General features: G+C 49.2%; 1 protein-coding gene across 1 annotated transcript in view; it reads right to left on the reverse strand.

Moving 5' to 3' along the window:
- Positions 1 to 1,792: 1,792 nt before the first annotated feature.
- Positions 1,793 to 17,682, reverse strand: part of LOC126521999 (SEC14-like protein 2) — a 42,886-nt gene continuing 26,996 nt past the window's right edge. The window contains exon 10 of the mRNA XM_050170769.3: positions 1,793 to 2,008. Within this exon, the coding sequence (XP_050026726.2) occupies positions 1,917 to 2,008 (92 nt within the window). The 3' untranslated portion in view covers positions 1,793 to 1,916. The remainder of the gene's footprint in view (positions 2,009 to 17,682) is intronic.

The raw sequence follows: 17,682 nt of genomic DNA on the forward strand, positions 1-17,682 counted from the left end.
GTTCAAGTGCAAACTTACAAATGAACTTTACTTTCAAAGGCCACGATTAAATGCTCAGCGATAAAGGAAGCAAATGAAAAAACAAGATGAATATGTATGTATGTATATATATATATATATATATATATATATATATATATATATATATATATATATATATATATATATATATATATATATATATAGAGAGAGAGAGAGAGAGAGAGAGAGAGAGAGAGACACACAGCATGATAAAAGTAAACAAGTTGTAAGTAGAGTTACCAAAATCACAAGCCAGTCGGCGTACTAAATCACGACACGTGCTTGAGTTATGATTCAAGAAAGCTACTTACTTTTGAAGTAGGTGAATGGGCTCCACACTGACACGCTTATCCGGCGCACAGTGAAACATCAATGCCTCTACTATCTCCCGCGTTCGTTCCGCGCACTCAAGGTTGTGCAGGACAGTGCACTTGTCCAACTGTGGTTTGCGCCCACACGTGCGACAAGGGGGCACTGTGTCACCTACCAGTCCTCAGTTGACATTGTTCGCGTGCTCACGCATGCGAATGTTAAGGTGCCTGCCAGTATGTCCAATACGGGCCATGGTGCATGACAACAGAACCCGACAGACAACACCATTTACAAAAGGAACATACTGATGGCGGTGCCATGGATGGATGGTGAGATGCTATGAGAGTCCCCTTTGAAACGGGATCGCGGGTTGCGCCACCATGCATTGTTCTTCTTCGTGGACCAAAGGCAATTTCGTGACCTCGTTGCCAAACAGTGTCAGCTGTCAGCATGTTTTAGTAGCACACTCGAACTGCCGTAGCACCTCGTGGACAGCGCTGGTTCCCTATAGCGGGCTCAAAACCTGTTCGAATTATAAAATTGGTCAACGAGGATGTTCCTTGTTGAAATACACAGCATATTTATATTTATATCTATATTTATGTAAAGGGGGCCGATACCCCGTCAGGCATTGTTCGCCGTTTGTCTTGGCCAACCCTTAGACTATGTTTGCGTAAGGAAAAAAATAACTGTTCTGCTGGAAAGCTTCTCTCGACATACTTTTGTATATTGACTGCTGACATTGGTGTCGACATCTCTCGAGCAATGATCACATGAAAGTGATTTCACATCGCCTGTCACATTGTACGTGCCTGAGTGTACTGATACTTCTAGTATGTGACGTGTTTGTACGTGACCAGCGCTGGTTTATGATTTTTAGCCTTTTATTTATTTGCGTATTTGCTCCGTCCCCTCTCCCCATCTTCGTTAACTTGAAGATGTCTGTCGACGTAAGCACTCTATACCGTCTTCGTCTTTTATTTCCTTTACACATTCCTACTTTACGCGTAAGTGAAATGAGATAGCAGAAAGCAGGCTGCTTTCAGCCACTTCATTTCGAAAACTGTGAACCATATCTGCCCTAAGTTGTGCGAAATCATGTCTGTTATCAGCGTGTTCTTTTAAAATGAAGCTCTCTTTGCCTACGTAATGTTCACGAACAATCGCACTTGCTTGCATTACTCCATTTATGCCTGTGTAGGACGAGTTTCGACTCCAGGATTGCACTCTGCGTTCTGACTATGACCCGGCTATATAGACAAGCCCTTTTCGCTGCGCTGTATGGTTGCATGCGCGTGAGCTACGCCGCCTCCTTTCTCTCATCTATAATGCAGGGAATCGCCTTATACCATCGTCTCCCCATTCACCAATTCGCGGGTGAGATCGCTTATGTTTTGCTGTATATGAGTTTGAAGCTGGGGAAGAACCCATTACAGTTATCGCTGTCGAATAACCCGAGTGACCAGCGAAGTTTCCTTTATTTGCGCCTGTTCGTAAAGTTGCCAAACAAATGGAGCCGCCGTGACGAAAATGAGAAAAGGTTGCGCTATTGGTAGCCACCACGTCGATGCGCCGACTTGTGATCAATGAGCGTCCTCCGGGCTATGTACGTTCACGTCGTAAGCCAAAGTCTTGCTCGTGAACCAGCTGTGGGTGTTGTCGAACTCGAGCACATCTGCGTCCGAGAAAAAAAGAGTGAAAAAAGTGAGGATTTCAGAGTCAGTGGTAGGATGCGACAGCGACACATTCGCCCGCAACTTTCGCGTTCGCCGTGTGTTGGGAGTGTTCAGATGTTGTCATGTGGCGCCAATTCGCAGTCCTACTGATATCTGCTTCCACTTCGCTATTGAAGATAGGCGGATCCAGGTAACGCGCAGCCCTTCACCGTGCTGTTCGTACTATAACATTGCGACCCAGACGGCGTCGAAAACTGGCACTTGCGCCATAAAAGATCATTATTCAACCAATCAATGACGTCAGTACGTAACCCTTAAACGTAGACTTGCTTTAACACGAAAGGGTTATGTCCCAGGCGTATCGCGGACACCATCTAGTCTATTTTTATTTCCCTCTTCCTATTCCGCCGGCGCAGAGTCTGTGTGTGTGTATATATATATATATATATATATATATATATATAATATGGTGCCAGAGAAACGTACCCTAGGCACCCTAGGTACCCTAGGCCTTTACTAAGGTGAAAGCCTTAGATGGCTCTTCTATGCCCCTTTCCCTACCACCAGTATAGGGTAGCAAACCGGGTGCTCGTCTGGTTGACCTCCCTACCTTTCCTGTCCTTGCTCTATCTCTTAGATGGCTCACGCGTCAAAAAATCCGATGTCCGGCGTATGGCACCGAAATTCATAGCACCAAAATTCATAGGGAGTCGAATCTTCGACCCCTTGTGTTAATAAGGCCATCGATTTATTTATAGGAAAGCGTGAAGCAGAAGCGAAGAAGGTTCAGCACCACCTGTGGTGTTAATTAAGGCAAAGTTCATTAAGACACAGTCAATAAGAACTGAGGTAATTATGGCAAGTGAACACATGACTTTTGGTGAGAGTCGAACCTTCGACCTTCAGCGGGAGTCGAACCCACTTGGAGATATGGGCGAACCGGCCATATATCCAAGACAGCAGCGAAGGCATCAGCGGGCGTATTTGTCTGCAAGGTAGCAGACGATGCAGAAGTGCTGGGACGCGGCTGGCGTGCCACTAAAGTCTTTCCTACCGAAACGCCATCACCTGGAGCAATCATGACTACTTGCTCCCTCGGCGGACCGACCTCGACACGACATTGCCGCGGCTCGGGAACAATAGCTGCCTGGTTGGTCGTGGCCTCAACAGCGGGTGGTGGAAGTTGCTTGCAGAGCGCCGCGTCGTCAATGCCGTCCTCGTACTCACGTCGACGTTTGCGGCACGTCGCTGTGTCCATTTCTTCTCCGCTGTCGCTCGAGGGTGGGAGCGGGACTGAGAACGAAGGGAGGGCTGTCGCTGGATTGAAGACAGGTATGCTCGCCTCGCTGCAGAGGGGGGCGCTCTGCTCTGCGATGGTCTCCAGTTACCGCCACAAGCTCAGGTCTCCTAATGGCAGGCCTGCTGGCGGGGTGGGGGGACGTCTTGACAGAGGTAGTATCGGCGAGCCGCGGCACGAGGGCTCCGTTGGTACCGTACAGATGGTCGGACGTGAATGCGAAAACGGCCGGATTCCCGAAGAACAAGCCATGAGTTGACAAGCGTGGCAAAGTCATTGCTCGGGAGCATTGAACGTTCGTGCAACACTTCAAGACTTAACGGAAGCAGGTCAATAGATGGGTCTCGCTGGCCTCCCTGTGGTGGCGAGCCCATCGAGGCTAAAGCGGTGGGCGACAATCCAACGCGGATTCTCGCCCGCTGAATACAGACAACGCAGACGCATGCGAGCGTTCCGCCGTACGCTGACGGCGTCAACTCCAGCGCACGAGAGAGCTAGAAGATGCGACCACTCTCGTCAACTGCCGAAGTGGAAGTCCATACGACACCGATGTGAAGGACTGGTTGACGACATATGAGAGGGTAAGCGCCCACAACAAATGGGAGGATCCCGCAAAACTGAGCAACGTGCTATTCTGCCTCGCCGGTGTAGCGAGTCACTGCTGTTGCAAATGGGTCGCAAGCCCCAAGGGTAGCGTTGGCCTGGCGGCCTGGGGCACAGCTGGAAGCATCCGAAGGTCCTGGCAAAGGATGAGTCGACTGCTAACAGAACAACTTGTTTATTATAGCATCGCAAAAGAGCGGCCGGTCAGGTCGACCGAAGTGGAGAAACGGGAGACGGCGTTAGTCGACTGAATAAATGGAAGCTTCTCTCTTGGCGTCCGGGGGCAGCTGCTTTTATACTCGAAGTCGAGGGCAAGAAGGAACGGCCCGGAAGAGGCGCACGTGACGGCGGCACACGGACACGTTGTGACAAGAAGTGACGTATCCGCCGGGCCGGCGCCGGTCAGACCTCCTCGCTTCACAGTTGGGGAGCTCTTCTCCCCGGCTGCCGCGCCTTGACAAGCGTGGGCACCAATATGCACACACACACACGCACACACACGAAGACACGTGGCATTGAAACATGCCTGGACGCGCTTGGCAGGAGGCGCTGGGGCAGCGCTGAACTGGCCAAAATGTCCGCCACTGTGAACGAAGCCCCGGCGTCCGTTGCATCCGCGCCGGCTATACCGCACGTCGGAGGCGAAACGTAACACTGCATGGTACAACAACGATGAGACTGATTTTATGACGTGGTCTTCGTTGAAGACCTCTATAGTGGTTGTGTTTGGTCGCCGTGCTGTGCGTAAGCTGCGTGCGGAATCACGTTTTCAGAGAACGTTCACAGCAGCGGGGTGAATCATTTACCAGCTACGTCGAAGTTGTTCTGGACTTGTGTAAGAGAGAGATGTCAACGCGATGATGACGGAGTCCGACAAAATTGGACACGTCATGCAACGGTTAGAGGACAATGCTTTCAACATGCTACTTGCAAAGAATCCTCAGTCAGTGAGCGACATCGTCACCCTATGCGAAATCTACGAAAAGCTACCCATGCAGCGCTCGTTGACACGTCACCCTTCATCGCGCGACGAACACATTGCTGGTTTGGCTACTGTCTCCGACCAGTCAGCGCTGCTCGTAGAAGTGAAAAGCGTCCGTCCTGGAGGAACTTTCAAGCCAGCGCTCCTCAATGACTGGCGCTAAGCCACCGCATATACTACAACCTGCCTCGAATTTTATGCGCATCCGCTCCGTCGCGCGATCGAGCAAGAAATCGCCGAGGTCTTGCCAGACCAGCGCTATTATTTTCCTGCGGCTGCTCCGCTAAGCTACGCTGAAGTCGTCGCGCGGACCCAACCACTCTCTTTAAGTATGCTCCTCCGTTATGCCGACGTCGTGGCTCGGTCCCGATTGCAGCACACCATACGGTCATATCACTACGACCTTTTTTCTTTCTGAGGATTCATTGCCGTCTGTTGTTTCCACGGGTTTCATTTTCGTCATCTTCCTAAACAAGCTTTCAGCCACAGCCATCGAAAGTGAGGCCGGCTACCCTGCCGACATTAACCTCGCCTTCTGGGCTTCAAAACTCTCTTGCAAAGAGTGGGTACAGCTCTTGTTAAGAGCATTCGTGAAGCAAACGGAAGATACACCTCGCTTTATTAATTTGGAGCGGGACGATTCGTACGGGAGGAGCGACTTTTTCGATCTAGGTTAATAATGCCAAAACACATGATTTTCACTTTGAAATATAATTTCAAAATCGAGAAAGCTAATCAAATTGTCTTTGCATAGTTCAAAGCTGAACCTAAAATCCCGGGAAGACTCTTCAAAACACGTTAAAATCCTTCTCGCGTTTGATTCTAGGTTATCATCGGGATTTAACGTTAAAAGCACTAAAATATCATCCACATACTTAAAAGTTCGCACAATCTGTTTGTCTGTAGCCTGCGAATTACATTACTGTCAAACTTGGATAAAAAATATGACACAATATAGGAGCAATCTTAGATACGACGCAAATACCCTTTCCCTGAATGATGATACCCTTGTTAAAGTACACTACAGTGGTTGATTGGTAAAACATGAGAAGTTGCATAAACGACTCAAGTGACAAAGCGCTTGAATTTATAAAAACTACTTCCCTCGCCCTTCAATGCGATACGTACAGCTGTAAACAGGTCCTCGTGTGCGGTAGAATAGAACAAGGTAGTATCTACAAACGGAGGATTGGCACGTATCTCGCTTGACTTTAACCAGTACACTACTTCCAAGTAGCTCTGGACGCTAAAAGGATACTAAATATCCAGGGTTTCCAACGTACGCTGCTGGAATCCACTAACCACTATCTGCCATGAGTCTCCTTCTGTGACGATAGCCCGAAATGGGACCTCTGACTTGTGAGTCTTAACAGCAAAAAACGCACGTAGCACATCTTTACTTTGTTTTACGGCTTTCTCCAAGGCTTCAAGCTTCAGTTTCTTGAGGAGTTTTATTGCTTGAGCCTTCGACTTTCTGGGCAACACATCCGCAACCCGAAAATTCTTCTCAGCGGCAAGGCCGACATTTTCTCGAAAGAGAAGCTTTGGAAGCACGACAAACCCACCACCTTAGTTGGATTGCACCAGGCTCCCCCCCTCCCTGTTGAAGTGCTGAACGACTGGTCTGAGGATTTTGTCGCCATGTCGCATCTGCCCTCTTGGACACAGGAGCCGCGGTATGTGTTATGGACGCTAAGCTTTGCCGCCTACTTGAGAAGTCACGACGCCCTTTTCTTGGCTGTCCCTCCGCACGGCCCGTGCTCAGCAAATTCACCCTTAGCGGCTTGCACTGCTCGTGTTGTATTTGACGACGTTCTATATGCCATAGAATGCCATCATCCTTTCCTCGTGCTCTCATGACATTATCCTCGGCTGGGATTTTCTTTAGCGCCACAATGGCGCCATCCATTGCACCCGGGCCGAAATTGAATTCTCGCCGCTGTTAGATTTGCCGCTCACCGACAATTCTTCGCTTTCGAGTAAACTACTTGGCCAAGCTGGCACCCATGTTGCTCGGAACGCGTCAATGGTCATGCCCATGTACTGCTGCGGCATCTCAGACGCAGTTGCACAACTGTCTCCATCTGACCTCTTTCTCACTCGGAAAGGTCTGCTGTTACCGTTTGCGACAGTGGACATCACACAGGGCTACAGCACCATTTTCATTTGCAACCCGTTCCCATACCTTATCATGCTGCTCCGAAGGGAATGTCTTGGCACTGTAAAAGCGACCGACGATGTGCAAGTTATGGACATGCCCGATGCTAATTATTGTGCTAGTTTCAGTACATTCAGTGCTGCTTCTGCGTGTGACCTGTCGCCCAGTGATGCGTTCGGTTCTTTATAGGCACCGGGCGGCCGTCATAAGGCGCCAGCAGCGTGTCTGCTTCGTACTGCCGAACAGCGTCGTGAACGGCAGAAGTTAGAGCACTGTCGTGGGAAGCGGACGACGGGACGATGGCGATCACGGTGCTTCCAGTGATCACGGTGCTTCCACTTCGGGTTTTAAGGCCTGAAGTACCGGAAAACGCATTTTCTTGTGTCTGCTGTTGAGAAAGGTCGTCACGCGTACGAGGCAGGCCACATTCATGGCATCAGGTAATGCATAAAGTAGAAAACTAGTGCAAATTACGATGCAAATGCACCCCGCCAACAGAGCTCACCACAGTATATAAGCTAAGATCTGGAGCTCGATCATTTATATTGCTAATGTTATTTTGCTGCGCACGTTAGCGTTGTCGCGTACTTAATCATGTAAATAGGGGAAGAGCAAGAAAAAAGTGACCGAACCTTCCCCTACCGGAAAACGGGGGCAAGCGGAGCTTGTCTTGTGCTCACCTGATGTTCGTCACGGTTAGGTAACCCCCATGTAACAGTGCCGCATTGCTTCGACCTCCCGATCCCTCAGCTCGGGATCTTCTCGTTGCTGTCGGATTGCCTGGGCTCGGGCGGCTCTAACGTCTAGATTGGCGCGCTGACGGCGAGCCCTTTCATGGGCGAGTTCTCGCTGCCCATTCCTCGAGGGAACGCTCAACGCGTGGCCGTCCCATCCGTTTTCCGAGACTGCACCGAACTAAAACGAAGCCGGTGCAGCGCGCGCGAAACCCTTTCTTGCCCTTTCCCTCCCCGGCGGAAGCGAAACGGCTCTGAGTGGTTGCGCGCGTGACATGAGCGCGAGCCTATGCAGCTGGAATCCTTGCGCGCAATCTTATAAAGGTTCGGAAAACGAACCGTTCACTTTGTCGCTTACGTCGATAAGTTTGTTACTCCCAAGCCGGTGGTGGAAGAAGGGTAGGACACGCCCGATAGATGAGAGGGTGCCACCTCTGAAGTATACGTCATTGTATGACGAGATAATCGAGGAACTGCAGAATGTTTCTGCTTGCTAATTAAACATAAAATATAAATTAATTATTATACGCCTAGTTCTAAAGTATAAACGTGTAGTGCCGGGCGTTTACGCAATGCAGAAGTAATTTATTAATGTCATTCTTTTTCATTCTCAGTCGGAGCTGCCGGCCGGTGGCGATGAACCGCCGCGCGCGCAGTTCCTTCCTCTGCGTGGAATGACCACTGGTACGCTTGCAGCCGTCTCCTCCAGTTGATAGCGAAGCCTGCAAAAGGTCTACTTAGAAAGCCGGCAGGGGCGGTGCAAATCATTATCCGTCATTTCTTCGAACGTATATAGCACTTCCAGCCGTAGGCGACACCGAAAGAACCCCGCCAACCAGACGACTAAGGTAAGTAATAGCCTCCGAAGCAACCAACGCACGCGCGCGCTACGCAGCGTGTCTCCGTAGTCGCGCGATCGGCGCACGTGGCCAGGGTCGCAAGCCAACAGCCAAGCCACAGCAACGGAACTCAAAGCGGACTACCCCTTCGCCGGTTCCGCTCTTAGCCAAAGACGGGTTCACTTTGGAAATGATTGACAGATGCGTGTCGTGGTCATAACTGGCGGTGTCGCACCGCTGTCTCTGACGGCTTCTGACGCCATCAAAATTTTTACCAATAAGATGAGGCCAAGTGAACCGTTCCCCTTTCGAACCGTTATAAGATTCGGCCCCTTGCTAATAACTCACGCTCCGGCGCCGGCGCAGCTATGTACTCATCAAACCGCCCTTTCCCGCAGCTTCTTTGCTGTGGGAGCAGCTGGGTCTTTGCGTGACCAGGACAACGCCACTTATGAGCCAAGCTTCGCTTGGATAATTCACCGACGAAATATGACAAATGCGCAAAATACATACCACTGGGTATGCATCCGTGGGGCCGCTGGGTGTGTGTACTTCAGTGGGTACATGCCCCAGGGGCCAGCGGGCATATACCGCTCTTCAATTAACCTTTTTTGACATGCACGTGGTTCACTGCAAGTATCACAGCAACAGCACACCTACATGGTGACATTCACGTAATGGGATTTTTCTTGCAAATGAGGGTCGGCAGTCGACATCGAGTTTCTTCTTTTCTTTCGGCTCTCGAAAAGCGCGTTCTTGCAAAATATGACCTTCAACATCGCGTTTGAGCTCTATAAGAACTATGCATGAATATATTGAGCTAAAAGGCTATTGCCGCTACCGAAGCAGTTTAGAAAACAGTTACGATTTTTCTCTTTAGTCATACAATGACAAGGTATTTGTCAGAAGACTACAAAAAATACCAGAGTACCTGCCGTGGTTATCAGCGATAACTTGTAGGCTTGCACGCGTAATGTTCGGCTCCAATGACGATAGCAAGCTGCCATATACCATAGGAACAATTAATGCACACAGAATGTAGGTGCCCGTGATTTCTGTGTGTGTGTCCTCTCGTATACATGATCATTTTTGTATATACGCATCTCGTGCACATCACATCAAAATTGTGTAAAGAGTTCTATCACATCATCACTGTACATAACCATTGTGCACACTGTATATATTGAAAATCATTTTGTACATGTGGCATTTAGTTTATGTGTAACTGTTCCTTTCCGTGGGTATATGTGTTTATATGTTAGTGCGTGAGGACTCGGACATTACTTACGTTGAAAACGTGCTGTGTTTCGTTTCTTACATGTTATCGTCCCGGTGGAATTGTGTCGTGATTATGACTCAGTGTTCGTATCGTCTCTTGTCGAAATAAACTTTTTCTAAACACAGGAACTTTATGGTTGTATTGTGCTGTTACCTAATCCGTCATCAGCACAGAGAAAGAAAAAAAAAGTGAAGAGTGGACACTCCCATACACCCCCAGCGGCCCAATTGACCCTAGCGCGCCTGGCGGTTGGCGAGAGCAACTGGCCTGCACTTTCTGTTTCGGTTTCGCTGGCGCGAAATTTGGATTACCCCCGCGTAACCGCCGTTGGGCTGTAGCGGAAGCTTGTCATTTCAGACCACTTTTCGTCACCCAAATGGCGACGCTTTTATTTGTCATTTTGGTTTAGCGATTCCCTATTTTGTCGAGTTCAATATTTGGTGTGAATTGAGGTCGTGACGCCATTTTTATTTCGATTAAGTTATAACAGATGGAGATAGAGGTAATCATAATTCACTACGGCTTTATCCATCGCGCTTGTCTTCCGTGTTTTGGTGAAAGCGGTCATATGTGTCAAAGAGACAGACTTTCCGCAATGTCTTTATTCCAAGGCAAGATAGGCTTCTTCTGGGTTCTGCCGTTGTTAAAGCACCACGACACACAGCAGTAGCTGCCGTAGCTTGGACCGCCGGACGGTATGGCATCAGCACGGTCTGATAATGTCAATAAGTGCACGCTCCGTTAATTACCAAAAACATATGTACACGTCACAACTGAACCAGGAAACCGCTTTGAATGCATAGCGAACCGATGCACAATATAAAACCAGCCATCACCGACACATTCTGACTTCTGACCCATAGAACTCGCACTTACAAGGATAAATGTTAAGACTCCGTGCAGGGGTGTTTAAAAGTTCCCAGGCCGCCATCCTATGTAATCCCATGGCATCGCGGCCTGTGAACTTTTGGACACCCCTGTACGTACTCAGTATAACGGGTACATTGGTAGGCGAAATAGCAGTTCACATAAGCGTAGTAAAGATAAATTCGAAACGTCCATATACGAGGCCTTTGTTCAAATGCGCGCCACGCCACGCCTACGCGACAATACGTTGTGCAATGTATTCCGCCACGAAAAAATGGTAAGGAACCGAAAGTTACTAGAATGCGCAGTACTTCCCAACACGGCCGCCGCAATAAGTACATGCAGTAGTCATTGGGGACTTTTCCCCACCGTTACTTTTCTGTATAAACAAAGCGCACGGACGTATACACCACCGTCCGTTCGTGCGCCGTAGATACACACCTCGCTGCTATACAAACGCAATAAGCTACGTTCGCTGTTTATGTCACATGCCATTGTTTGCAAGCAATATTATTAAAATATTCAGGAGCCCTTACTCCAAATAGGAAAAGAGCAAGCAAAGCTTGGCTACAGCGTGCCTAACGTCCTGATTTTTTTTTATTTAGGCAGCGCCCATCCCCGGAACGCCGTTTTCGGTCTGAATCGGCATGGTGTCTTTCATGTTCTTTCCAGCGTTCGTCAGCCTCTAGAACGGGCCAACGAAAGGACCGTCAACCGTCACGCGATCATGTAAACGGGGGTTAGGAACTGAATTTTCTCGCAACCGGAATTATCCTGAAATGTGCAATTCCTGATATCGACCTTAAGCGTTGTCCAGCAGATCGTTTTTAGTCCGCCAACAAGAACTATTTCAATGGAGCGGCGATACCGTGGTTATCGCAAACAGCGCTGGGCAAGAACGGTTTACCCTCGCAAACCGAGACGCAGCGTCTCGATGGCGTCTGACAAGCTGCGAGTCGCAGTGCAGTGCAAAGCCGTGAACCAGTCCAAGTTGATGGCAGCTTCGCGTTGTTTGATCATTATCACGGAACGCAACCAACAAAGATTATTCCGTTCTCGGCGGGGGTAGCAAGAAAGCACATAGTACAGCCCTCTCGCTACGCGTTTCTTGAGGGGGCATGCTTTTCGCATTCTTCGCGTCTAGCCGCCTCATATAGAGCCGCAAACTATTTCTTTTTGTAGCGAACCTCGTCGCCCTCACAAGTCAGTTACTCCAAGCTTTGCTTGAAAACGTAACTCACCTGTCTCACACACGAAAACACCGCCGCTGCCGACGTTCACGAAACCTTCCCGCTGGAACGCCGCTGGTACACGAATCGTTGATTTCTTCTCGATGGACGAATGGTGATTGGTGTTGATGGCAGCACGAATGAAGAACAAAAAGCACGGAAGGTGTCTTGCATAAATGCTGTTTTTATGTATAAGAAACACGCCATATTTGGGCGTATAATTATTATGTTGTAAAACGATTGAGAAGAATTCATTACAACGTTTTCTTTTTTTGCGCCTGCGTCCTCTGGCGTTTGGTGAGAGCACTAGTTCGTTACGTAGCCGTGACGCAGTTCCTGGGGCCAGATTTCTCGGAGTGTCCGCTCTTAGTCTTTTTGTTTCTCTGTGTCATCAGTTCGTCCACAGGAATGGGAGCCAATCGCGTTTCTCAACCTTGACTACAAAGCCTTCACAGCTGTTCTCACCCAACGCTTGGGAAGCCTGATATGGCAATGAGCTGCTTGTCATCGTTTCTGGGAACTTGATGGTCGTATTGCGCTGTTACCTAAGCACGATCCATCATCAGTTCGTCCAGAGGAATGGAAACCAATCGCGCTTCTCAACCTTGACTACAAAGCCTTCACAGCTGTTCTCACCCAACGCTTGGGAAGCCTGATATGGCAGTGAGCTGCTTGCCATCGTTTCTGGGAACTTGATGGTCGTATTGCGCTGTTACCTAAGCACGATCCATCATCAGTTCGTCCAGAGGAATGGAAACCAATCGCGCTTCTCAACCTTGACTACAAAGCCTTCACAGCTGTTCTAACCCAACGCTTGGGAAGCCTGATATGGCAGTGAGCTGCTTGCCATCGTTTCTGGGAACTTGATGGTCGTATTGTGCTGTTACCTAAGCACGATCCATCATCAGTTCGTCCAGAGGAATGGGAGCCAATCGCGTTTCTCAACATTGACTACAAAGCGTTCACAGCTTTTCTCACCCAACGCTTGGGAAGCCTGATATGGCAGTGAGCTGCTTGCCATCGTTTCTGGGAACTTGATGGTCGTATTGCGCTGTTACCTAAGCACGATCCATCATCAGTTCGTCCACAGGAATGGGAGCCAATCGCGTTTCTCAACCTTGAATACAAAGCCTTCACAGCTGTTCTCACCAAACGCTTGGGAAGCCTGATATGGCAGTGAGCTGCTTGCCATCGTTTCTGGGAACTTGATGGTCGTATTGCACTGTTACCTAAGCACGATCCATCATCAGTTCGTCCAGAGGAATGGAAACCAATCGCGCTTCTCAACCTTGACTACAAAGCCTTGACAGCTGTTCTCACCCAACGCTTGGGAAGCCTGATATGGCAGTGAGCTGCTTGCCATCGTTTCTGGGAACTTGATGGTCGTATTGCGCTGTTACCTAAGCACGATCCATCATCAGTTCGTCCAGAGGAATGGGAGCCAATCGCGTTTCTCAACCTTGACTACAAAGCCTTCACAGCTGTTCTCACCCAACGCTTGGGAAGCCTGATATGGCAGTGAGCTGCTTGCCATCGTTTCTGGAAACTTGATGGTCGTATTGTGCTGTTACCTAAGCATGATCCATGATCAGTTCGTCCAGAGGAATGGAAACCAATCGCGCTTCTCAACCTTGACTACAAAGCCTTCACAGCTGTTCTCACCCAACGCTTGGGAAGCCTGATATGGCAGTGAGCTGCTTGCCATCGTTTCTGGGAACTTGATGGTCGTATTGCGCTGTTACCTAAGCACGATCCATCATCAGTTCGTCCAGAGGAATGGAAACCAAGCGCGCTTCTCAACCTTGACTACAAAGCCTTCACAGCTGTTCTCACCCAACGCTTGGGAAGCCTGATATGACAGTGAGCTGCTTGCCATCGTTTCTGGGAACTTGATGGTCGTATTGCGCTGTTACCTAAGCACGATCCATCATCAGTTCGTCCACAGGAATGGGAGCCAATCGCGTTTCTCAACATTGACTACAAAGCCTTCACAGCTGTTCTCACCCAACGCTTGGGAAGCCTGATATGGCAGTGAGCTGCTTGCCATCGTTTCTGGAAACTTGATGGTCGTATTGCGCTGTCACCTAAGCATGATATATGATCAGTTCGTCCAAAGGAATGGAAGCCAATCGCGCTTCTCAACCTTGACTACAAAGCCTTCACAGCTGTTCTCACCCAACGCTTGGGAAGCCTGATATGGCAGTGAGCTGCTTGCCATCGTTTCTGGGAACTTGATGGTCGTATTGTGCTGTTACCTAAGCATGATCCATCATCAGTTCGTCCAAAAGAATGGAAACCAATCGCGCTTCTCAACCTTGACTACAAAGCCTTCACAGCTGTTCTCACCCAACGCTTGGGAAGCCTGATATGGCAGTGAGCTGCTTGCCATCGTTTCTGGAAACTTGATGGTCGTATTGTGCTGTTACCTAAGCATGATCCATGATCAGTTCGTCCAAAGGAATGGAAGCCAATCGCGCTTCTCAACCTTGACTACAAAGCCTTCACAGCTGTTCTCACTCAACGCTTGGGAAGCCTGACATGGCAGTGAGCTGCTTGCCATCGTTTCTGGAAACTTGATGGTCGTATTGTGCTGTTACCTAAGCATGATCCATGATCAGCTCGTCCAGAGGAATGGAAACCAATCGCGCTTCTCAACCTTGGCTACAAAGCCTTCACAGCTGTTCTCACCCAACGCTTGGGAAGCCTGATATGGCAGTGAGCTGCTTGCCATCGTTTCTGGGAACTTGATGGTCGCATTGTGCTGTTACCTAAGCACGATCCATCATCAGTTCGTCCACAGGAATGGGAGCCAATCGCGTTTCTCAACCTTCACTACAAAGCCTTCACAGCTGTTCTCACCCAACGCTTGGGAAGCCTGATATGGCAGTGAGCTGCTTGCCATCGTTTCTGGGAACTTGATGGTCGTATTGAGCTGTTACCTAAGCACGATCCATCATCAGTTCGTCCAGAGGAATGGAAACCAATCGCGCTTCTCAACCTTGACTACAAAGCCTTCACAGCTGTTCTCACCCAACGCTTGGGAAGCCTGATATGGCAGTGAGCTGCTTGCCATCGTTTCTGGGAACTTGATGGTCGTATTGTGCGCTTACCTAAGCACGATCCATCATCAGTTCGTCCAGAGGAATGGGAGCCAATCGCGTTTCTCAACATTGACTACAAAGCGTTCACAGCTTTTCTCACCCAACGCTTGGGAAGCCTGATATGGCAGTGAGCTGCTTGCCATCGTTTCTGGAAACTTGATGGTCGTATTGTGCTGTTACCTAAGCATGATCCATGATCAGTTCGTCCAAAGGAATGGAAGCCAATCGCGCTTCTCAACCTTGACTACAAAGCCTTCACAGCTGTTCTCACTCAACGCTTGGGAAGCCTGACATGGCAGTGAGCTGCTTGCCATCGTTTCTGGAAACTTGATGGTCGTATTGTGCTGTTACCTAAGCATGATCCATGATCAGCTCGTCCAGAGGAATGGAAACCAATCGCGCTTCTCAACCTTGGCTACAAAGCCTTCACAGCTGTTCTCACCCAACGCTTGGGAAGCCTGATATGGCAGTGAGCTGCTTGCCATCGTTTCTGGGAACTTGATGGTCGTATTGCGCTGTTACCTAAGCACGATCCATCATCAGTTCGTCCACAGGAATGGGAGCCAATCGCGTTTCTCAACCTTGAATACAAAGCCTTCACAGCTGTTCTCACCAAACGCTTGGGAAGCCTGATATGGCAGTGAGCTGCTTGCCATCGTTTCTGGGAACTTGATGGTCGTATTGCACTGTTACCTAAGCACGATCCATCATCAGTTCGTCCAGAGGAATGGAAACCAATCGCGCTTCTCAACCTTGACTACAAAGCCTTGACAGCTGTTCTCACCCAACGCTTGGGAAGCCTGATATGGCAGTGAGCTGCTTGCCATCGTTTCTGGGAACTTGATGGTCGTATTGTGCTGTAACCTAAGCACGATCCATCATCAGTTCGTCCAAAGGAATGGAAACCAATCGCGCTTCTCAACCTTGACTACAAAGCCTTCACAGCTGTTCTCACCCAACGCTTGGGAAGCCTGATATGGCAGTGAGCTGCTTGCTATCGTTTCTGGAAACTTGATGGTCGTATTGTGCTGTTACCTAAGCATGATCCATGATCAGTTCGTCCAGAGGAATGGAAACCAATCGCGCTTCTCAACCTTGACTACAAAGCCTTCACAGCTGTTCTCACCCAAGGCTTGGGAAGCCTGATATGGCAGTGAGCTGCTTGCCATCGTTTCTGGGAACTTGATGGTCGTATTGCGCTGTTACCTAAGCACGATCCATCATCAGTTCGTCCAGAGGAATGGAAACCAAGCGCGCTTCTCAACCTTGACTACAAAGCCTTCACAGCTGTTCTCACCCAACGCTTGGGAAGCCTGATATGACAGTGAGCTGCTTGCCATCGTTTCTGGGAACTTGATGGTCGTATTGCGCTGTTACCTAAGCACGATATATGATCAGTTCGTCCACAGGAATGGGACCCAATCGCGTTTCTCAACATTGACTACAAAGCCTTCACAGCTGTTCTCACCCAACGCTTGGGAAGCCTGATATGGCAGTGAGCTGCTTGCCATCGTTTCTGGAAACTTGATGGTCGTATTGCGGTGTCACCTAAGCATGATATATGATCAGTTCGTCCAAAGGAATGGAAGCCAATCGCGCTTCTCAACCTTGACTACAAAGCCTTCACAGCTGTTCTCACCCAACGCTTGGGAAGCCTGATATGGCAGTGAGCTGCTTGCCATCGTTTCTGGGAACTTGATGGTCGTATTGTGCTGTTACCTAAGCATGATCCATCATCAGTTCGTCCAAAAGAATGGAAACCAGTCGCGCTTCTCAACCTTGACTACAAAGCCTTCACAGCTGTTCTCACCCAACGCTCGGGAAGCCTGATATGGCAGTGAGCTGCTTGCCATCGTTTCTGGAAACTTGATGGTCGTATTGTGCTGTTACCTAAGCATGATCCATGATCAGTTCGTCCAAAGGAATGGAAGCCAATCGCGCTTCTCAACCTTGACTACAAAGCCTTCACAGCTGTTCTCACTCAACGCTTGGGAAGCCTGACATGGCAGTGAGCTGCTTGCCATCGTTTCTGGAAACTTGATGGTCGTATTGTGCTGTTACCTAAGCATGATCCATGATCAGCTCGTCCAGAGGAATGGAAACCAATCGCGCTTCTCAACCTTGGCTACAAAGCCTTCACAGCTGTTCTCACCCAACGCTTGGGAAGCCTGATATGGCAGTGAGCTGCTTGCCATCGTTTCTGGGAACTTGATGGTCGTATTACGCTGTTACCTAAGCACGATCCATCATCAGTTCGTCCACAGGAATGGGAGCCAATCGCGTTTCTCAACCTTGAATACAAAGCCTTCACAGCTGTTCTCACCAAACGCTTGGGAAGCCTGATATGGCAGTGAGCTGCTTGCCATCGTTTCTGGGAACTTGATGGTCGTATTGCACTGTTACCTAAGCACGATCCATCATCAGTTCGTCCAGAGGAATGGAAACCAATCGCGCTTCTTAACCTTGACTACAAAGCCTTGACAGCTGTTCTCACCCAACGCTTGGGAAGCCTGATATGGCAGTGAGCTGCTTGCCATCGTTTCTGGGAACTTGATGGTCGTATTGTGCTGTAACCTAAGCACGA

Source organism: Dermacentor andersoni, chromosome 6 (genome assembly GCF_023375885.2).
Source record: "Dermacentor andersoni chromosome 6, qqDerAnde1_hic_scaffold, whole genome shotgun sequence".
Taxonomy (NCBI): Eukaryota; Metazoa; Arthropoda; class Arachnida; order Ixodida; family Ixodidae; genus Dermacentor; species Dermacentor andersoni.